General features: G+C 30.2%; 4 protein-coding genes across 9 annotated transcripts; 1 reads left to right on the plus strand and 3 right to left on the minus strand.

The window, feature by feature from the left end:
• Positions 1–553: 553 nt before the first annotated feature.
• LOC127263593 (probable glycerol-3-phosphate dehydrogenase [NAD(+)] 1, cytosolic) lies at positions 554–4,152 on the minus strand. Of its 3 annotated transcripts, none has more exons than XM_051292698.1 (7): positions 3,907–4,152; positions 2,753–3,384; positions 2,595–2,660; positions 2,184–2,405; positions 1,847–2,094; positions 1,621–1,760; positions 554–1,126 (listed from the first exon to the last, which is right to left on the minus strand). In XM_051292698.1, exons 2-7 carry the CDS (start codon positions 3,336–3,338, stop codon positions 994–996), a joined length of 1,395 nt encoding a protein of 464 aa, XP_051148655.1. In that variant the 5' UTR covers positions 3,339–3,384; positions 3,907–4,152; the 3' UTR covers positions 554–993. The 3 variants fall into 3 exon arrangements, with proteins under 3 accessions (XP_051148655.1, XP_051148669.1, XP_051148664.1); XM_051292712.1 differs by lacking the exon at positions 3,907–4,152 and adding an exon at positions 3,692–3,710; XM_051292707.1 differs by lacking the exon at positions 3,907–4,152 and adding an exon at positions 3,502–3,657.
• A 1,595-nt stretch (positions 4,153–5,747) lies between these two features.
• LOC127264987 (uncharacterized) lies at positions 5,748–8,953 on the minus strand. 4 transcript variants are annotated; one of them, XM_051294611.1, is made up of 8 exons: positions 8,843–8,953; positions 8,294–8,357; positions 8,101–8,163; positions 7,677–8,014; positions 7,420–7,587; positions 7,082–7,243; positions 6,841–7,005; positions 5,748–6,684 (listed from the first exon to the last, which is right to left on the minus strand). In XM_051294611.1, exons 2-8 carry the CDS (start codon positions 8,343–8,345, stop codon positions 5,944–5,946), a joined length of 1,689 nt encoding a protein of 562 aa, XP_051150568.1. In that variant the 5' UTR covers positions 8,346–8,357; positions 8,843–8,953; the 3' UTR covers positions 5,748–5,943. The 4 variants fall into 4 exon arrangements, with proteins under 4 accessions (XP_051150568.1, XP_051150586.1, XP_051150578.1 ...); XM_051294629.1 differs by having other exon boundaries at positions 8,758–8,944; XM_051294621.1 differs by having other exon boundaries at positions 8,690–8,944.
• A 2,938-nt stretch (positions 8,954–11,891) lies between these two features.
• LOC127265609 (UDP-URONIC ACID TRANSPORTER 1-like) lies at positions 11,892–15,022 on the plus strand. The gene is made up of 4 exons (XM_051295491.1): positions 11,892–12,406; positions 13,369–13,472; positions 13,838–14,066; positions 14,699–15,022. The coding sequence occupies exons 1-4, from the start codon at positions 11,906–11,908 to the stop codon at positions 14,843–14,845; spliced, it is 981 nt and encodes a 326-aa protein (XP_051151448.1). The 5' UTR covers positions 11,892–11,905; the 3' UTR covers positions 14,846–15,022.
• Positions 15,023–18,544: 3,522 nt separating this feature from the next.
• LOC127265792 (zeatin O-glucosyltransferase-like) lies at positions 18,545–20,208 on the minus strand. The gene has a single exon (XM_051295786.1). The coding sequence runs from the start codon at positions 20,146–20,148 to the stop codon at positions 18,763–18,765; it is 1,386 nt and encodes a 461-aa protein (XP_051151743.1). The 5' UTR covers positions 20,149–20,208; the 3' UTR covers positions 18,545–18,762.
• Between the last annotated feature and the right edge of the window lie 3,871 nt (positions 20,209–24,079).

The raw sequence follows: 24,079 nt of genomic DNA on the forward strand, positions 1-24,079 counted from the left end.
TAATTATATCCTCATCCATCAAATCTTTCTTTTTTTTTTTGTTAGTACATTAAAAAAAAATTATATTATAAGTTGTAGATAATTCTTGTATTTTTTAAATTTAATTTATTTTTTATTTTTAATATCATACTCCCATCATCTATTAAAATTAGCTCACCGGACATAAATTTTAAAAAAAAAATAAATATTTTAATGGAAAAATGATAAATAGTTTGAAGTATTTTTGAAAATTTAGTTAAAAATTAAAGTAAATAAAGAGACTAAAAAAAATGAGAATAAATATGATGAACTGAGGGAGTACTTATTAACAAATATATTGTTAGTATTTACTCACTTATTTTATAAAAAAAAATCTCAGATACTAACGAAATTTGCACATGAATATACGTCGAATAAGGACGCAAATTCGAGACTTATGACTCTTATATTATGTTAATCGTCTAACAAAACTCATATCTTGTGTTGTTAAATTAATACTCTCTTCGTCCCAAACACTGCAATATTTTCTTTTTAGTATGTTCCAAACATCCTCCAACATTTCCAAAATAGAAAATAATTAATTACCCCCACTTTATTTACTCACATCATCCAAATAAAAAATTTAAAAATATATTTCTCTCTACATTACATCACCTAATTTCTAAATTATCATACTTAATACTACCCACCTAAAAAACCATACCAAAAGTAAATGTTGCACCTTGTTTGAGACGGAGGGAGTATAATGTTCTGTAACTTCCGCCTACTTAATTAGTTTAAATCGCAGTTCAATAAAAGAAATCGACAATTATCGAAACAAATAAAAAAAAAACACCGTAATAAAATGATCAATCAACAATATTGAAATTGAGAGCATTCGCAAATCCAAAGAAGGAAATCAAGCAGAGTAAGTATTGTTGTATCGTATAAAGTTTTATGTATGTATGGTATCGTATAAGTCGAGTCGAGCCGAGCTAAGCTTAGTAGAATTGAGTCGAATAGAGTTGCGACAAGTCACGGCAAGGGTGGGCGAGAGAGCAACGACGGCCTATAGAAGGCATGACTCTGCGCAATCTCTATACGGTCGCGCGGGTCGTTGAGGTTCTCGTCTCTAAGCGCTTCAAGAATCGCCTCGGCCCCTTGTTCCCTACAACAAATAAGAATTAGTATCGAGTACCTCATTTTTGAACTAGCTCTACCCCCAGGCTCAAAAGCTCATTAGAATTTCATTTGGATTGCACTCTAATAATTCAAAATTAATCAACATCATGCTAATTATCCTTAATCAACAAATACAAATATAAAACAGACAACACATAATTTCAATTAACGCAGTACAATATATACTAAATTAATTGAGATTATTGCGTTGATATTAATATAATATTATATTTATTAAAACTCGTGTCTAACTCAAATGAACATATGTTTGACGAGTAAAGAGACTATATTATACGATGAAATAAATTGTATTATGTATTGTATAGACTATTATCATCGGTTTATATGTTTTATTTGTATCTATAATAAAAAATATCGAACCCTTGGCATAAGTTTTTGAGAACCTTTTACTCTGATTGAATGAGTTTGAGTCTGAGTTTTCGAACAACTCAGCTCGTATAACAGCTCTAGTCATGTTACCTCGTAATGAGAATTTTATAGAGAATCTTGAGGATGGGGCAAAGCTCGACTGGCGCGACAGCCTTGTTTGCTCCCGGGTGCAACACGTTCAGGCTCGGCTGGCTTAGGAGCTCATAAAACGCTTCAATGGCGGAGATTCCCTAATCGACATACGAGAAAAGAATTTGCGTTCGAGCAAACATAAGCAAGCCGAGGTTGTAATGAATAATGTACATACTGATTCTACCTGAATGGTGCCTTTGCCGCTAATACTATCGCCCATGTCCAAACTCAGCTGTCCGACTGCGATCATTTGTCCGTACCACGCGTTCCGGCCTTTCAAGAGGGTCACATACGTATCCGCAAGCAACGGCCCGGCAAGTCTCTCGGGTTCCTCCGTCAGAAGATGCGTAATGAATATCATCTCGGACGTGCAGTGCGCGAAATACACGGATTTCCCCGTCGCGCTCTCCTTCGTTAAAGCCGCCACCATGCCTGGTCGGATTCGAGACATCCGCGACTTGGAACTAGTAATCGAAAGATTTTAAGGCAATGTAATAACGAGACAACTGGAAATCTCTTACCGGCCCCGATGGCGTAGACGTTCTTTAAACCTCCCATGACTTCGTGCGTCACGAGATCGCTGTTGTCCCACACGATGAAATGAGGCTGCCTCAAGAACTTGGCGAGAGGCAGCCGCCACTTCTCCGACCCACAAATGCGCGCGTTCGCATACTCCTTGTTGTAAATCTCCGATGCGATATTTGGCCCGCCGAGGTACAAAATGTTCTCTATCGGGACTCCGGCTGCCAATGGAAGCTTAGTAAGTTAACATTTTGAATGATGATTTATTTCTCAAATTTTACTATTTGAATTTTACGTTTCTAAAAAATATATATCTCACAGAATATCACATCAAATATTATTTTATAAATCAAATCTTCCTAATCCAAACCCAAACACACGAATCGAGTAAAATCGACACCGCAACTTACTCGCTTGATTGATCATTTGTGTCGGAGTGATTATTCGTGGCGTCGGGTTCAATTCAGCTTCGATACCTGTTGAAAATGAACAGATCATGAATACAATACGATGTAAAAAATGCATATATCGATCAAATTTAACAGAGAAGGCGACAATCAAAAGTTACCCTTCGCCAAAGAAATTATGATCGGTGTTGAGATCCTTTCCTTCCAATAATTCCGAATCTCTTCAAAAACTTCACGGGTATCAGTCGAAGGCAGCCCGTTGATGACAATATCGGCATCCCAAACCGCCTCTTGTAAGTTCGTGACAACCTTCATCGGACACAAAGGCGTATCGATCATATTCAGACAGAATCCATCTTTCAAGATCTCGTCTGCATATAAAGTCCGGTCGCCGAGCCGAGCCTCGACATATTTCAGGTACGCGCATCGTCTGATCAGCCTCCGCAGCACATCCTCCCGGGAATTGATCACTTCAAAGAGATGCTCAGCCGTCGCCCTGTCGACAGCCCGGCCCGGCCTCCGCCATATCCGAATCTGAAACCTGTCCCGATATTGGCCGTAGCTGTCTTGCAGCATGGCTGCAAATACACTGCCCCACGCCCCCGCCCCGATCCCGACGATCCTCAGAGGATCTCCGGCAGCTTTGCCGAGAATTCCCCGGAGCTCATCAAGCTTTTCCGATGCACCGGAAGAGCTCGACGAAGCAGAGCCGTTTGAGTAAGAATTAACATCAATGCTGCTAACCATCTTTACAGATTATCAAAATTTGAGCAACCAAAAACACCAAACTACTCTGCAGAATTAAGCAGAAATGATCACAATCAGTCCACAGGAACATTCACAAAAACAAAAAAAAAAATAAAAAACAAAGCATAACAAATGGATTGAAGAATTTGGAGGAATTTCTAACTTAAATACAGTTTGTGGATTTGATTTCCTTTCCTGTTAAGCGTTTCACCGTCACTTTCTCGATCTAACAATTCTATTAACGATTCTCAAGCTTTTTAGGGTTTCCAGATAATCAGGATAACTACGAACAAGTGAAAATTTCACCTAAATCTGACCTAATTTCTGACTAAGAGAGGATTATCAAACCCTACATTTCAGTAATTTCCGCAGGTAGAGACAGGGGAAAGAGCGATCGAAGTGCAAACATAATTGCAATTAAAGTAATCGAGAAATCAAAGAAGGCATTGTACTTTCCGCCAGGGTTAGTTCATCTACCAAGCAGCAGAACGAAGAGTCAAAAAATTAAATAGTGACAATGACTCAATAATCCAGAGACAGAGAGCAAAACAAAATGATAGGCACGAACCTAATTTCTTGTCGATTACTTCAAATCTCTAACAGACATCCAGAAATTTCCATCAGAAGAAAGGCATGATTTACTGCATCCTCTCAATGTTATAAACTTGGAAACCTTCAAGCAAACAAATTGGCATTATATAAACACACACATGTATGGATCATTGTGTGAGAGAGAGAGAAAGAGAGGAGAGAGAGAGCATTGATGGAAGCAGTTGTGATTGATGAGAGAGGCGCCATAGGCCATAGCTAAGCTCCAAAGCATTTAAGGATTTGGGATGGAGCCAACGCTTCAAACGGTCATTAATTTCTTGAGGCCGGACTTGCCCTCTTTCACCTTAACTTTTTACTTTGTTTATTTTTTATTGTGAAGTTAGAAAATTTTAAAAATACTATAAAGAATTATATTATATATATTTGTTCTTTAGATATTATACTCTTTGTTATATAAAATTATAGTACTGTTCATTTATTTATGTCGTTAAACTTTTGTATTTATTAATTTATATAAAATTATATTCCTATTTACACAATCAATTTTTATTAATTTTTAATAAATTTATGTAATATTTCATTTTTCTTACCTATTTAATTTTAATATTAAAAAAATATTATTATTTTAGTATTCATTTCCAAATAAACTTACATAAATTTAAACGCTGATCAATTTTATTTTATTTTTTATATTTTCTATTAATATTATTAAAAAATAGTACTATATATTTATACAAAATATAATATATATTATTTCTTATATTACCCACTAATTACCTCGTCCAACACAAAGAAATACTTAACACTTAAATTACAAAACAAACACACCCTAAATAAACACAAATTTTATTTATTTATTTGAATAGGGTACGAAATCATTTTAGATATGTTTTAGGTGATTATTTATTTTTTAGAGATTTAAATTAAAATAAATGTATGACCGAACAATTAATTATTTAAATTAAATTACTAGTATTATAGAGCAAATCTCCTTTAAACAATAAAAAGTTGTTGAACATTTCATAGGTTCATAAATCATAAATGTCAACTTTTAAAAAAAATTAACTATAAAAATAAATAAATAAATAAATTAGTAAAAGAACATTTCAGATATGATAAGATTGAGTGCTCACCCGATTAACTTTCATTACAAGAAATTGGCAGTGATTAGTGATTTGTATTTTAATTTTTCGTTTATAATACTAACTCTTTCTTTCGGGCTCTAAAATCCCATCTACTTTCTGCGTATTAATTTTTAATATTAATTATTATATCAAAACGTAATATAAATTAAAAAAAAGATATTACAAAAATACTTGTATAATATTTTATAATACTAATAATACAATAACGTAAAATATAAATGTGATCCAAATGATTGAAGTATTATTTATTAGTTATCTTTTTTAAATAATTATGTCAAATGTTTTTTTATAAATATCAAGAATGCATTTAGTTTGGGTTTACAATTTAAATCAATATTTTAGACCACATATTTTGAATAAAAACACACTTTCAGTGTTAAAGTTTTAAACTGGTATTTTTATAATAAAATTCTTGTGTTGAAATATGTTATTTAATACAGTAAGATTTTTGTTTATCTATTAATATAATTAATGAAATTTGTGGAATACAATATTTTATATACATATATACATACGAAAGAAAACAAGATGATCTTAGAACTTATTTGCTTTGGGCCACAGACAAAATCTAACATTATTAATTTAATAAATACACTTTTTTTTATATATATAAAATATCCTATTAAATATTATTTTTTAAAAATTGGATAGAAAAAAAAAAAAAAAAACCAACGCTACTATAGATACAAAAATAGCAAGTGGTTCATGGAACTGAAACATGAATATCAATGTAAGCATTTCTGAAGTACCAAAATATGCTACTATATCATATTCATATGTATCGATCATTCTTTGTAACACCAAAACCTAACCAAGATCACATTCATTACCTTTCCATAAATCTATATCTTGTAGTAATCCAAAACTAACCTTAAACTCCTGTCCTAAAGCTCTCTTCTTTCTACTCATCATCTGCTTGTTACTTCCAGTCCCAGTCGTTTCTGAAGCTCAGCCTTCCGAAGTTTATAGTAGCCCGGTATCTTCCGAGCCTTGCCAATTGCCCTGAGATCCTTGAGCAATAATCTGCTTCCATCCTCGATCATCAGTGGAGGATTCGCAGCCGAGTCCTTGGCAATTATTGCTAAATTTGCTTCCTCGCCCGGGATCTCATCATCTGGCTTTTCCAGCTTCATCAGGAACTTCCGGATGCTCGTCCTATCTCTGATATTCTGTGTTAATTTCCTTTTCTTCCGCGAAGTGAGGGAGTCGTCTGATGAAATATCTATAACAGGAGCTAGACTCGAATCTTGCTGTGCATGTTTCTTGCTGCTCTTTCCAGAAGTTTCTAGAGCCCCAAGACTTGTCTGTTCCTTTAAAGTTTGGGTCGATGATGATGATGATGGGCGCTTCTTCTCGGGCTTCCAGGAAGATGTCGGCTTGGCCATGTTGAAGACAAGGTTCTTGATTTCGGGTATTTGTGGCAGTTCAATTTTTGGCGCTGTGTTTATCTTCAGCATGTCGGGATGTTTTGTTATTCCATTGAATAAACCCGAAAATGGGGATGAATTGGTATCCTTCCTTTCAGTTAATTGAGTCTCCAATGCCTCAGATTTTCCGGAGAATTTTGTTCTTTTCCCTTTCACCATCACACATCTATCTGTTGTCGCCTGTCGTGTCTGATTTGAAGCTTCAGCAATTTGTTTCAGACACTGTAATTGAGTATCGCAAAGAGCACATCAGTAGCAGAAGGATCATCGCGATTCACAGAACATAAATGAGTCCTAATTTTAACATACAAATTTATCTGCAGTATTCATTTGGAATTATTAATCTAAGGCTAATGAGGTTTATTAAATCTCGAGTACCTTCATTGTTTGTGCAATTCTTAGTTCTGTTTCTTGCAACTTCAGAGGCGAATTCGCCGCATTCTTTTCATATCGAGCCCTGGATTGAGTGATAGTTTCAACGCGGAAAACCTCCTTATCAGCTCTGGTACCGGTGGTCGAATCTTTTATCATCTGATAGAATAGCTGGAGCAGAGACAAGGCAACAAAATGAATTGAATCATCATAAATAGAGATCGATGAACTCAATCTATTTATATACCTCTGTTTTGTTGAAGCTTCTCCACCCTGACTTTGCAGGAGCCGAAACTGGCATTCGCTTTCTCTGTAGTTTATTCGGATCCTTCGCAGTCTTCACAAAAAGATTATCATACAGACATTTATCAGCATCTGAAATGCACTTCATTGCCTCAACATCTTTCTTCTGTATATAAAAAGCACCAACATACATTTCTGATTGAGGTTGATAAATAACTAAGGCTATACATACTTCTTGGAAAATAAATAAATGGGATCTATTTTAATCCAATGATAGCAATTAGCAGCGTGACAATAAATCCCTTCACATAGTTAAAGTTTTAGAGCTTGTTAGTTATATACCTTATGGGAATCATTTATAATCTTATCTTCAAGGTCCATCACCAGACTGTTTCTCTTATTGCTTTTCTTCAGATTGGAGCATTCCTTTTCATCTAATTTCTTATCTTGCTGTGACCTTGTTGCTCCTAAACTCTTCTTGCCGAACTCCAAACCACATGAACCTGATATCTGTGTGGCAACAAAACATGAAAATATCTTCCTAGCAATGTTAATGAATTTCTACTAGAAGCAAAAACTTTCTGTAACTTGTACTTGACCTGCTTAATTTTTGCTGAGGAATAGTTATCCAGTAAAGGCTTCACTAGATCATGTAATCTTGGAGGCAGTTTGAGTTGTTCCGATTCAACAACTGAACAATTCACCTCTTCTTTATTGTCCGTCTCTAGGGGCCGTGTCAAATTTTCAAGATAATCAATCTTATCTCTTACTGCTGCAGAGCATGGTTTGGACCAATGTTCATCATCCCAAGCCAGTTGACACTGAAGCATCACTATATCTTCTTCAAGTTTTACAATTTCATCATCTGCTTTGTCCATCAGTATCCTTAGCACTTGTATACAATATTTTGTGTTCAAGGCATCTTCTTCTATCACATCTACACGACAGAAATGAAGATTGAGAAAAGTAAACATTTCTTAGGCTTGTGATACACTGAAAGCTAGTAACATTTTAATAACTCACCATGCCACAAGTAAAGGTCAGAGAAAGGCTCAATGGCGTTGCAGTAGCTGCTCTGGTTGTCGACTAGGGACGAGTAGTTTTATTACATTAGGCTAACAATTTATTATAATCTAAGAAATAAGTAATGAACACCATTACTTTTCTAAGAACAATTCAATACATTCACTGAAGATAGCAAAAGTGATCCACTTACAGGGACACACGTGAACTTGATCATCCCAGGGTTCCCAAAGAGTTAAATCCATGGTTCATATCAGCTTGAAACACACAAAACCTCATTTAGCAAGTTCAATGTATATTATGTATATATATATATAGATGTCGATCACTCAATGCTTCTGAAGGTAAATACAGAAGAAAAACTATCTAGAAAACAAACACAAAACCCTACATATCACGAATAGCTGATAAACCAAATATTACTCCAGTAATATCAAAAATCATGAAAATAACTCTTAGATTCTGAAGCGCATAAACCTATCGTGCACAGCGTGAACAATGTGCCTCAGAGAGTACTAACAAAGACGAATTACCTCCGCCGCCAATTTTTTAACACTAAACTGTTGCTCAAAGTCACAGAGAAACTTACCTAAAAATAAAAAACTTCACAAAGCACACAATGCAAGCATGAAACGGACACTCAAAGCATAACAATACCTAAAAACCAGAACAAATCACACAAAGTCACCACGAACCATACCGACCAAACGCAGTCGATCAAGCAGAAACAAAATAAACATACTTAAAAAAGAGCGAAGAAATCTTTGAGGAACGTTCACATAAAATCGAAGAAAGGAAGCTCCAAGCTCTGCACCAGTAGCTGAACTCATCAATGGAGCAAAATGTTCGCGGCAGAGCTCAGCGACAACATAGGAATCTCACAAAAGGGCATTATTGTAGTTACGTAAACTCTCAGGGTGGAATTCGAAATTTTAAAATTCATTTCTTTTAAAATTTAACAATAATTTGAAATAATAATGTGGCCCCCACCTTCAATTATCCTCCTGATATAAAGTGGTGGCCCACTCACGCCTTTCTATGTTGATTGAGACTTGAGGTTTCAAATATTAAAAAATTATTATATGTTTATTAATTTAAATATTTTACATACTTAATTCGGTCCATTTTCGTCCGTCCGAAAACAATGTTACTATATTTTAATTTAGTAATTGTACTATCTACTTAATATAATAAATATTCTTTGTATATTACATAAATATCATTAATTTTATATTATATTATATTAATAGGAGTATTTTTGTTTTTTTACTACAATTTAATATAATATTAATATTAAAAAATTTACTTACAAAAAGCAACGTCACTCTTAAAAATATATATTATATAAATATTATATTTATAGAAAATACTAAGAGGGATTATTATATTTAAATGAAATATATATTATATAAATATTATTTTTATAGAAAATACTAAGAGTCATTCGTTTTAACAATTTTATTTATTTTTTTATGTTATTATATTTGACATTAAAAATATATTTATATTTATATAATTTTTTAGATAATGATCGTTATAATAGTATTATAAGACACTAATATAAGTATTTTTACATTTTTTGCAAAAAGTAAATGAGATTCTTATAGTCGGATGGAGGTAGTATATTTTTCTTCTATTTCATTTTAACGTATGTACTAGATTAAAAAAATAATATTTTATTGATTAATAGAAGTACGTAGGAGGTTTTGATACGGTTGTATTTGACTTTATTTTTAAATAATATATTTGTAATTTTAAGTAAAAATTTAAAATATTTTAATATTAGTGAATGATTAATTTAATTAAAGTAGAAAAGAAATATTCTTTGAGTGGTAGACGAAAATAGAAAAAATATTTATTATTCACGATAAAAATAAACTAATTTTATATATTAAAAAAAATATTTTAAATGCAGATAAAAATATTCATTTATTGATAAAGTGGTATGTAATAGGATATTGATTTATACTTTGTTAAATATATTTTATATTGATTAATTTACTAAAAATACAAATGTGTTAATTGTTATTCGACAATTAAAATAAAAAAATATATCCATTATTATCGACCTATGAAATATTTAAATATTTTAATTTATCTAAAAAAAGATAAATAAAATCATATGTATCCATGTAAGAAAATGGAAATGCAGTAACCGAGTGGGAATCCATAAAAATAGATTTGAAGTTGTTGAAGGCAAGTAAAAGCTTTTTTATTTTTGACTTTCGAAATAATGAAATTTACAGATTACCCAAACAAGGCCTAGTACTAAAGGCATGGTCCTAACCTAATCCTCCTAAACATAATTACAGCCACAGGTCACAATCCTTATGCCCTGTTTGGATGGCTACGAAATGTGCCTCTGCATTACTTTTCAAGTATGTGTTGAAAAAACGAAACTTTGGTTTTATTCCAAAATTTCCACTTTTTGTTACTCCTTCTTTCGAAAATAAAGACACCCGCAACCGGGGGTTTCTCCATGTAGAGAAATTCCACGTCAGTATTTAGGCAATTAAAAAAATTATATAATTACTTTTGTATTTCTCACTTCGTGGGTTGTCTAAAATAAAAAAGTCAATAATGTTTTTAAGTTTATATAAAGAATAATACTTCACCAAATATAAGTATATATATTTAAATAAATAATATCAAAATTTTCAAAAAATTAAAAGAATGAGAGTATAGTTAACCAAAAATAAAAATGATAATGACAACACATATTTTAAATATAAATAGAGATAATAAATATATTTATGTGACAGAGCAGAGCATGTGCTATCTACATTTTTTATCTATGATGTTTGGGGGTGTTTATTTTTTTAAATCCCCAAGTAGTCCAACCAATGTAAGTAGGCATTATTGTTTGATTTAATTAAAATCAGTTTATTTATAAAAATAGATGCAATATGTATTTCATGTAAATTCAATGAAATTGGTGGTTGATTGCTAAACATTCAAATGGGCCAATATACAAATTTAGCCCTCACTTCCGCAAGAGCACAATAAATTGAAAGTCTCTGATCCATATATATTGGATCATCATTTTTATTTCATAATTAATTGATCCACATAAAAACACAGTACAAATAATAATAATAATAATAATAATAATAATAAAACAATGACATAAAAATTAAATGTAACTTTTTCAGCCGAAAAAAATATAATGATACAATAATATTGAAATGTTAAGTACAATAATATAAAAGCTAAATTGAAAAAATGAATATATTCTTCAATTTCCAAGTTTTTAACAAATTTTAGCTTGAAATTGATAAAAATCTTGACTTAGAATTTATTTGATATCATTCACATAAATATATATTATAAAAAGCAAAAAGTACAAAAAATATACACAATATTAAAACATATGCCGAAAAATATTCTCATAGTTTTCGCCGACAAAAATAATAATTTTTTTTATTTAACAAAATATTCCATCAAATATTATTATTTAAATATAAATTTCAAATCAAATCTTCTTATTTCAATAAAAATAAAAAAAATAAAAAAGATAAAAAACAAACAAACTCCAACAACACAACAAAAATAGAGACAAAAAGACACCATTGAAGAAAGGAAATTGAGTTAAGGTAGAGATTACAATTGGATGGATCCCAAATAATTGGAGAGTAAATATGTAGTAATAATAATAAACAACACAACACAAACCACTGATCCCACCACAAAAGTAGTCATCTTCAATAACCGAACACACAAACATAAACATAACCTCAAAACATCTTCTTCAAACATCCTCAACAAAGCCAAAACTAACATAAGAACAAGAACAAGAACAAATATAATGTCCAAAATCTTCAAGTCCAAAGACTCCATCATAATGGCCCCAAATTCGTCGTCCTCGTCGTCCCCGTCGTCGACACTGTTCATCTCGTGCCTTATCTCCCTCTGGTACTCGACCAACATCGGCGTCCTCCTCCTCAACAAATTCCTCCTCTCAAACTACGGCTTCGCCTACCCGATATTCCTCACTGTTTGCCACATGTCCGCCTGCGCCATCCTCAGCTACGTCTCCATCAAGTTCCTCAAAATCGTGCCCCTCCAGCGGATCAAGTCCCGATCCCAGCTAGCCCGCATCGCCACCCTTAGTGTCGTCTTTTGCGCCTCCGTCGTCGGCGGAAACGTCTCGTTGAAGTACTTGGCCGTCTCGTTCAATCAGGCCGTCGGCGCCACCACGCCTTTCTTCACGGCGCTCTTCGCGTACCTCATGACGAGGAAGAAGGAGGCTTGGGCTACTTATACTTGCCTCGTGCCGGTTGTGACCGGCGTTGTTATTGCCAGCGGGGTATGCATTGTGATATTTTTGAAAAACAAAAAATTATAAAAAAAAATACTATATGCATACGGCTCTAAGGGTCTATTTATTTTTTAGCTATTAATTTTTAAATATTAATTATTATATCAAAATATAGTATAAATTAAGAAAAAATTACAAAAATACTTATATTGATATTTTATAATACTAATAGAAGACCATTTGAAAAAAAAATTATACCAATATAAAAATATTTATAATGTTAAGTATAATAATGCAAAAGGTAAATGTGATCCTTAAAGACGACGGAGGAATTATATTTTTACATTAAACATATGATATATATTTTATTCTCTTAAATATATATATTTTTTAAATATTATTTTTTTATATTATTATTATTACATTTTTTATACTTTAACATAAAAATATATTAAATAAAAAATACAAAACTAATAAACCAATTATTTTTGTGTCATAAATATTAATTTTTTTTAGTATTTTAATTTTTCTTTAAATGTTGTTTAAAATAAGTCTGGCACTATCTATTCATTTTTATTTCTCAAAGATCATTGAATCGAACATTTATATTTTTGTTTTATATATTGTTTAAAAATATTTTTTTTAATTTAAAATGTCATCTTAAATATTTATTTATATCATATTTAATATTTATAAATAAAATATTTGCAATTCTAAACATTAAAGTCAAATCCAAACAGTATATATTGACACTTGACGTATCATAATAAAATAAAATTATAATTTACCCAACCTAAGATATGTCCCAATAAAAGTATAGTATAATAGTTATACTCCAACATCTATAAATACAATGAAATTTGTGATTGTCCTCGTTAATACGTACATTTGGTTTTAAACATCATAAAAAAGATGTCATTTTTCCTGTCGTATTCCCGAACAATCTGTATATTTATTCAAATTAAATTTGTCTACAACAAAGAATTGTTAACTCCATGGCTATGTTGCAGGGAGAGCCAAGCTTCCATTTATTTGGCTTCACCATGTGTATAAGCGCGACGGCAGCGCGCGCATTCAAGTCTGTTCTTCAGGGCGTTCTTCTTTCCAACGAGGGGTAAGCGAGCACATCTATACACAACATCGCATACATAAGTATTTCATACTTTTAATTTTATATATACATAGTAGCGCATTTCAATGTAAAAATATGAAATACGCTGTATGCGATTTTGAAATTATGTCATGATAGTTCATCATTTAAAAAACTATATGATAATATACTATATAAATTATTATTATATGTTGTCTTTGCATGATATTAATATAAATCTTGTATTGTTGATTAATATTTCATATATTACTCGTTTACATTTGAATTATTGTCAGTACAGTGCTGAATGACAGTCATATATGTATATATGTTTGATGAATTGTTGAGAAGTAATGAGCTAATAAAGTATTCGACTATGTGGTGATCAGGGAGAAGTTGAACTCGATGAATTTGATGCTATACATGGCCCCAATCGCGGTCATTGTCCTCCTCCCGGCAGCACTTATAATGGAGCCAAATGTTGTGAGTGTAGTTATAGCGCAAGGGATAGAGGACAAGTACATGTTACTGCTTCTCTTCATCAACTCCTCAATGGCTTACGGCGCTAACCTTTGCAATTTCTTGGTCACTAAGCACACTAGCGCTCTAACTCTTCAGGTTCGTATTTTTTATTTTTTTTTCTCTCTTTCTTTTTTACAATAAAAAAAATTATATATTTTTGATCTTATAACTAAAACTCTTTGATCATTTTAATGAATCGGGATCTTCAACCCCCGGCCCTCCTATGTATATTTATACATACACAAAAATATATAAGATTATATATTTAAATAGGGATAAAAGGTGCCAAAATTTATAAGATTATACAAGTAAATATAAAAATATATAAGATTATATATTTAAATAGGGATAAAAGGTGCCAAAATTTATAAGATTATACAAGTAAATATAAAAATATATAAGATTATGTATTTAAATAGGGATAAAAAAGTGTCAAAATTTATAAGATTATACAAGTAAATAGGGATAATGTTTGAGTTAGTAATTTCAATTTTATGTTATGAAATGACTAAAACCTTGATGACAGACCAAACATGAGACTTGTTTCAACTAAATTTCAAGTGAATGACTAAATAAATAGGGATAAATAGTGTCAAATTTTTTTTCTAAAATTTTTGGATAGTACCACAAGTAATTTGTTGTTAGCTAATGTAAACAGAGCCGTTAATATGTGATTTATTACGTACAACCATTTTGTGTCTAAACCTGATTTGTCTCTACGGCTTCAGGTCCTTGGAAATGCGAAAGGGGCCGTGGCTGTAGTCATATCCATATTGATTTTCCGCAACCCGGTAACATTCATCGGAATTGCTGGATACACCATGACTGTAATGGGAGTCGTTGCGTATGGCGAATCCAAGAGAAGATACAGTTGACATTTCTCGCCGGGCATCGAGCAAGTGAGCGTATTGATTAATTAATTTTTGTGTTATAATTTGTAACGAAAGATAATTTTTTGATTCATTTATATATAGATATATATATATATATATAGTTAGCGGTCATGTATATGTATTTGTATGTCCATTTTCTTACATGTTTGGAAGGAAATATTGTGGCCCTATTGAGGTTGTTCTCGTATAGTTAAAACTATTTGTTTTTTCAATATAGGATAGAAATAAAAAATTATAAGTATATTTTATATTAAATTATTTTAAAATAATAATAATAATAAATAAATAAATTGGCTGTATAGTATCAATTTTATTTATTTTTTTTCAATTTGCAAACAAATTGAGCTTTTTTTTCCATGATTGTTTAATGTAACATAAATATTTTGAATCAAAATAAGGAAAAAAAAAAAAAAGAATTCATAAATTAATGTTTAACATTCATTTTAGTATTTTATTTTTCCGTCTCAAATTTTTTATTGTTATTTTTAATTTGAGGAATCCAAAATCTTTCACAACTTATATATATATATATATATATTAAATAAAATTGTAGATAAATTGCACATTCAATTATAGCATTTAATGAAGTTTGTTGGTAGAACTAAGCATATACAAGTCGTCTATTGTTAATTGTGGCACGTGAATATTGTTGGGAAGGTTTTGTACTAACACACGTGGCAATAATTAATAACTAATAATTAATGAATGTGTGGCTTAGGTGTAAACGGTGTTAGAGAAGAAAACACACATTACACATGATCGTTTTTGTTTTGTTTTGTTATGTTTTTTTTTTCTTTTTTTTGAATTTAAGATGAACATAAATTTTGCATCATTTATTGATATTTTATGGGAATAATTGTATGTGGACTACAACGAATAGAGACTCGAATACACATTATTTATTTATATTTTACGAGAATTAATCAGTCATTGCATGTGGACGATGACGACCCTCATATACAGAATGATATACGGACATATGACTCTATTAATAAAAGTTTGAATTTAAATAATTTTTGTCAAAACAAGTGATATTGACCGAATTCGTACAAATTTATTTTCTCAATATCAACATAAATATCAACAATCATTAATGAGCAAAATTAACTTAATCAATGACATTTAATATATTTTTTAAAAGTAAAAAGCCTATAAATAGATGTGTATGCTTAAGTCTTTCTCTTCTTTATTCTCTATTGTTTATTTGCTCTTGTTCGGTTTATCGAGTGTTTGCCGAGCTTTTGCAAGAAACAAAAGAATATATATTTTAATTATTTTTTGGGATGGATCGCTCTCATAAATTTGAAAATTTTGGTCTTTTGGGAAGAGAATTTCTTCGACACGATTGTCATTAATTATTTTTGTTATTATTCTCGGTCTATCAAAATTATATGTATTTTTTTAAAACTTTTTGATCAGATGCTTATATATAAATTTAACTTAGTAAAAACTGAATTAAATTTAACTTTTAATTAAACAAGAATAATTATGTCAATTTATGTTTAATTTTTTTAATCAATGGTGGAAATTAATTCAACTTACTTGTTCTATTTTAATTTGTCCTTGATGATTATTTTTTTACTAAGGGGCTGTTTGGTTCGTAGATTTGGTGGAATTATATAGGATTTGGATTTTAAAATACTAATGAATCCATGTTTGGTTATAAAATTGATGATGAAATTTTAAGTGCATGAAATTTTAAAATCCTGCAAATACAATATTTTTCAATAACATCGTACCACTGTTACTTTAAAATCCTATGTTATTGTATTTTATATTTTACTATTATACCCTCTAATAAAAAAAATCATATTTATTTATTTTTTAATATTAAATGTATATATATTTACATTTAAATTATATTTTATTGGATTTATAAAATATAATATTATATTTAAGCATACTATTACAAATCATATATTTATTTATAATCATTAATGTTATTTATATTTAATTAATTTACTAATGATAAATGAAATAAATTAATAATTTAAAATATCAATTATTAATTTAAATTTATTTTACTGATGTATTAATTTTTTATTTTTAGTTTAAAGTGTTTTTTTTATATTAAATATGAGAAAGAATGTCGATACTATAAAAAATAATTAAATTGTCATATTTTTTAGTGTATAAATTATATATTACAGTATATATTTTGTATGAATATATATATTATATTTTTTATTATTAATTAAAAATCGTATTAAAATATTTTTGTTAGAATACCCTAAATTTAATAAAAATTAAAGTTTATGGAAAAAAATTGATGTAAAGTTTAATTTATTACAATAAATAAAATTCGTAAAAAGATAATTACGTAATTTAAAATATAAAAAAAATTAAAATCTTTGAACCGAACAGCCCCAACCAAACACGAAATAGAATTCCAAATCTTAAATACAATAAATTTTATCACATATAAATTCGCAGAATCCCAATCCCATAAAAAAAAAGTTCTTACACCAAACAACCCTTAATTATCTCACATATTATATGTTGTAATACATTAAAATTTTTCTATGAAGAATTGATATAATGTGTATATATATATATATATATATAATGAAAATTCATTGATATTAGTTTCCTATGTACACAAATCACAATTGAGTGTCGACTGAAATTCAGAAATAAAATAAATAAATAAATAAAATAATATTTGTAGACAGAGATCCCATCGGTGGTCCAAAATACGGACAGTTGAATAGCATCTCATTCTCCACGTGCTCGGGAGCATGGGACCACCTATTTAAATAAAATACTAATAAATATGTAAATGTATATTTATTACGTAATAAATGCACCACGTATTGATTGATGCCGTTTTGACTTTTTTCCTTGCGTTTTTGTTCTCTTGCAAATAAACACTACTTTCACTTCATCTTGTTCAGGCATGCATTATATACATATATATATATATATTGTCAAATATTATATTAATGTTTTTTATATTATATAAAATATAATTTTAAATAAACTTATAATTGATCGTATGTGTAATGAAAAGATTGTAATACATTGAATTCGATGTATTATTATTATTATTATTATTATTATTATTATTATTATTATTATTATTTTATTGAATTCAATACATTACAATCTTTTCATTACACATACTTTCAGTTATAATTTCATTATTATTATTATTATTATTATTGTTATTATTATTATTATTATTATTATTTCTGCATGTCGGCTGATGATTTTATTATTCTTCCTATAGTGAAGTGTCCCCTTTTATGACGGCTAATGTATGTGATGAAAAAGTATCAAAATAGTACCTTGGCGATTCCTTTTTAAAAGTATTTCTATTCACTTATTATTTATTCTACAGTAAAATATCCTATTTTTAGTTTAGTTATAGTTGGTATTTTTGTATGCTAAAGATTATTGTCTTTAACTCATAATTGATATAATACTCCATCAGTAAAATTTATGGTTTTTCTTTTAATTTGTTATCTAAAATAAATACTCCATTATGTCCTCTAATGGTCATTCTTACCGTTAACGTCATTGTATAAATTAAAAATATTTTTTTATTTATATAATTTTTTAATACAAATATTTTATTAGTATTATAACACTAATTAAAGAATTTTTATATATTTTTCAATTTATATCATATTTTAGTATAATAATTAATATTAAAAATAGAAATTGTAAAAGATAAATGGATGGACGGTGATAAAAATTTATTTTATAAAATACTTATAATTACGTTAGATAGAGAGAGACGAACAGCCATATATAGTAGAGATTCCCAAGTCCAGGGAGTTAAGCTCCCTAAGAAATTCAACATCACGGGACCAGCCTGTCGAACTAACATAAACATAATAAACAACAGCTGCTATGACTGCGGGGAGCGGAGCTCCAGGGAGCTTCAAGAACAATTATCATCTGGTGATGTGAGAAATGAAATAATCCAACTCCAGGCGCGTGGTCCCACCTTCCGCCATAGCCTCCCTCACAGCGCCGCTCAACTCCGCCGCCCTTCGCCGCATCTCCTTCCCTTCTCCGGACACCATCAGCCTCCTGACGGCGCTCTCCACCGCCGCCGAGTCGACCACCTCTCCCCGCCGCCCCCAGTCCTGCACCACCAGCCCGATCTTCAGCACCGCCGCGATCAACGCCGTGTTCCGCGGCTGATCGGAGTGCATTGGCCAGGCGGCGATCGGAACTCCCATCGAAATGCTCTCCATACACGAATTCCACCCGCAGTGGTTCATAAACCCTCCGGTCGCCGGATGCCCCAAAATCTCCAATTGCGGCGCCCAATCCCTCGCAATAATTCCCCTTTCTTTAACCCTCTCTTCAAACCCCGCCGGCAATTCCACTCTCTTTATTTCCTCTCCGGCGGTGGCTCCGCCGTCGGCGCTTCTCAGCACCCAAATGAATCTCCCGCCGCTAATTTCCAGTCCCGCCGCCAATTCCTGGATTTGATTTTCCGACAGCGTCGTCGACGTCCCGAACGATATGAAAATCACCGACTCCGGCGGCTGCCGGTCGAGCCATTTCAGACAGCGGTGGCGGCGGTCGGCGGCGGACCGGGTGTCGAGCGGGTTGAACGGTCCGAGCGCCCACTGTTTCTTGTTCCCACTGATTTGGGGTTCCGACAGCATTTGTAGAAACTGATTTTCGAGCACTCTGGAGGTGTTGTAAATCCTGCCGGAATTCAGACAGAGGTACTTGTGCTGGTTTCCGATGAACTTCGTAAATTCCGGCGAGAAGCATCCTTCGAGGGACGGGAGGTTCTCGACGAGTCCCGGATCAACGTCGAAAGGCTTTCCCAGTTTCTCCCAAAGGAAGAAGAAGATCGTGTACGCCGACACGCTGTGGAACGTGTAAGATTCAGCGTTGGGGAATTTCACGAAGTCCTGGACCACAGATCCCATCAGGGAGTCATAGATAACGACCACGCGTCTGCTGGTGGCGCAGAGGCACCGGATCAGCTCCGCCACCGGCTGCCGGAGGGCGGCGGCGGCGGCGTCGAACAGCGGCTGGAGATGCGACGGGAAAAGGATCGGCGCGTGGGGGTCCGCCGGCGCGTGGCTGCAAAGAAATGGGAATTCGTGGAAAATGATGTTGGGAATTGAGATTGGGTCCCAGCCGTGGATCCGGCGGCGGGCCTGGCGGCTGTGGGCGGTGGTGCCGACGTAGTGGACGGGGACCCCCTCGGCGGCGATGAGGCGAGAGAGGTGGAGGAGCTGGTTGAGGTGGCCCTGCAGAGGGAACGGCACCATCAGCACCGCCACGTCTCGCCGAAATTCCTCCGAAACCATTTTAAAATCGACGGTCGGATGTTAATTACTACAAAAAGTTTGTAGGAGTGTAGTGATCTAGTGATAATGCGTGTATATATATAAGCCAATTTTCAATATTTTATTTATTTATTATTGTTGTTAAATTATTAATTGCCTATTAAAGATATAAATACCTATTTCCTATTTTGAGTATTACAATTAGGCAAAACAAAGAATAAAAAATATTTTCTCTCACCATAAAGTATATATATATATATATATATTTAATCCAATTATTACATTCACATTACTATATTTCGTGTGTCTGTTGACTCAATATTTTTAAATGAAATAATTTTCTATAAATAATATTAAAAAAGAAATTTATTTAAAAATACTGAATGAACTACTAATTATTTTATAATCACAAACGACTATTTAAATGTTTAGCGGATGGATGAGAGTATATTACTATTAAATTTAATTATTATATTGTTTAATAAAATATTTGATATCTTTTGAAACAAATTATGTTTTAAAGTTTTAAGTATGATTTATTAATGATAACAATTTGCGGAGGAAATGGATGAACCCAACGTTGATTCTTCATTTTCCTCTGTTAGTGTCATTCCATTGCATATGAATATAATCGAGTTCGAGTAGGAAGAAAATTGACCAGTCATAGTCAGACACTTGTCAAGTTGACACGTGTCGAGCTGATTCGACGATGACAGCGACATTGTTTGTTATTAGAGCCTTATCTTCAGATTAATGAATGACAGCGCCATATCCCACATTCCGCAATTTTTTATTACATTAATATACTCCTGTCCTGGGCCTTATCTGGATATTATTATTATTATTATTTGTCAATATTTAAATATAGATGTGCTAGTTTTATTTTTATTTTTATTTTTATTTTTTTAATCTTACTTTTGTATTTTTACCGTTTATAGCAATACATTAAAAGTATTTGATTAAAATTATATCAACTCAATATATATATATATATATACCCAAAAAATATAGACTATTGTAGAGATATAGTGAAAATAAGAAAAACAGCAAGGACTTTATTAACGCATAAAAAAATACAATATTATGTAAATTATTACTATATATTGTCGATCATATTTTATAAATATACTTTATATTGAGATCAATAATAGTAAATATTAGATAACTTTTATTATGTATCGTATCGTCAGTTTATTCAAATTATATTAATATATCTTGTATTGTCCATTTTGTGTTGTCAATTTTATTCATCACTACAACAGATAACTTTCTCTATAGACGAGTGTCATTGAACAGACTCATGCAAGTAGATTTATTATTATTATTTTATTTTAAATCTAGAAATATCAAATTAAGTATTTATCACAAAATGAATTAAAAAATAAAAATAAATAAATAACTTAATAGAATGGTATATGAGTGAGACAGTTGTATAATAATTGACCTAAAACAGAAGAAATTTATTACGCACAGTAAACATCAAATCAAGAACGAAAGAAGAATAAAAAATCTATAGTTAGTTTTATATTACATCATATCCCTTATTTTGGATATATATATATATATATTGTAAGTATTTTATTTCCTTTCCGTGCAGATAGTAGATATACATTCACATTAATTATCTTATAATAATAATAATAATAATATAATAATAATAATATCATATGGCTGAATAATTTATTATTAAAATTGTATATATTTATGAAATATACTGTTCATTTAAAATATTATATTCTTTATTAATTTTTTTTGCTACCTTATATTAATTTTCTATTTCATTTTGCATTTTTGGTAATATCAAATTTCAAATCAATCCCAAATTATCAATAATTGACACGCACTAGAGATCATAGACTTTTTTTTTTTTTTTGCCAATTATGCTTTATCTTGTTATGTTTATGTTAGTTTTAAAGGTTGAAATGTTGAGTTGATAAAAAAATATATATATATATATATTTTTGTATTTTAATGTTACATTTAATACTATTGTATTATAAATTGATAACATATTATAACAATTCACAATATATATACCAATTCATCACATCACTAAGTATATATTAATACAATTAAAAAATAAAAATAAGAATACAAATGTATGTCATAAACTATCTACACTTAGTAACAATCTGATTTAATTCAAATCATACACGGTTAAATAATTAGTCATATATTGATTAACATATATAATCAAGACAAACAACTCATGGTTCTATATATATACTGTGTACTTTTATATTTGTATTGTATTATATAAATATATTCACTATATTGAAATCAATAATACAATTATATTATTTGAAATAATATCAATTATTATGTATGTCTTAATTATTGAAATAATATATATATTATAAGATCCAATAATATCGTAATGATATGAAAATGAGTTCGATGATGAATGGGAAAATAGCTTTGGTGATGGTGGAAAGCAATAAGGTAATGGTCATTCACAACTGTACCTTATCCACTCCATACACATACCATCCCCTCATTTCTATTTTTAATTATTATAATAATTTATTCTTTAAAAGAGATACCAATTAATTAGGTTTATTTAGTATTTTTTAATTTAAAAAGACTTTTCAATATTATTCAATTACCAGTATTTTTTTAAGAAACATATATTAAATATTTTTCTTCGAAAACATGATCCAATAACTATTTTACTTTGAATATATATATATATATATAATTAAACATACAAAGAATTAAAAAGAAAATTAATTAATCATGGCTCATCGACCTTTTAATCCTTTGATGACAAAAAAGTGTATGCCAATATATGTTAAGATGAAATAAAATATTATAATTTATAATATTTACAAGAAATATACTACCTGTGAACAAATTCTGTATTATTTTCAAAATAAATCTCAATAGAGAATTATGTTTCTAAATATTTTATTTATAAATTTTTTGACAAAAGATAATCAATTAATTGAGAAATTCTTTCAACATATAATTCAAGTATTTTTTTAATTGATCTATAAAAATAATACTAAATTTTTTTATTTGTTCACAAATAAAATGAAATGGATTATATATGTATTATTCATATGTTAATTTAAATATATAAAATATGTTATATAAATTTTATTATATAAATCACTCTTATTTATATTAATCAAAATGCTACATTAATCTCTATATTATATATATAAAGAAACCGAAAGAATAGAAACTGCATGGTTGTATTCTTTGAGCTATACAAGTATTATTATTATTATAATTATTATTATTATAAATTATTATTTTTAAATATGAGATAATATATATTTTAATGAGTAACTTTGAGTTATTAAAACATAGTGGTAATGTGAATCAATTCGTAGATATTTTTGGATTTTGGAATAATTGTGCTGTGCTAAAGAGGAAAAGGAATCAAAATTGTTCTCCTCAGTCTTCAGTTTTACTAACCTCTTTATATATTATACACACGTGCTCATTTACATTCACTTTTATACATATAATTTTTTCTTCAAATGGAAATATTTATGTAATAGTGTAAACCAAAATAAATAGTAAAATATTTTATTATAAATTGTGTAATGTTTTCCCTAATCCTTATTAGCATATTAATATATTTATTTATTTATTTATTGCTAAATTATACTATCTTTTTGCTGGATATATATGATATAATTATATATATATATATATTATGAATACTGTAATTAGTATAAAAAAATTGCTACAAAACCTATTCTATTATTATTATTATTATATTTAATGATTCACTCTCATTTTACTTGAAATGATATATAGCATACCTATATATATATAATTACCACACAATCATAATTCTATGCATAACCCTTTTTTTTTTTTTTGTTAAAATGAAATGAGTTATTTAGTAAATTTAATATAAAATATCTCATATATTCATATTAAAATAAAATTTATATATATTTAGATACTTAGTAATTTGTTACATACTTAAGATGGT

Source organism: Andrographis paniculata, unplaced genomic scaffold (genome assembly GCF_009805555.1).
Source record: "Andrographis paniculata isolate CXL003 unplaced genomic scaffold, ASM980555v1 Contig17END, whole genome shotgun sequence".
In the NCBI taxonomy this organism is placed as follows: Eukaryota; Viridiplantae; Streptophyta; class Magnoliopsida; order Lamiales; family Acanthaceae; genus Andrographis; species Andrographis paniculata.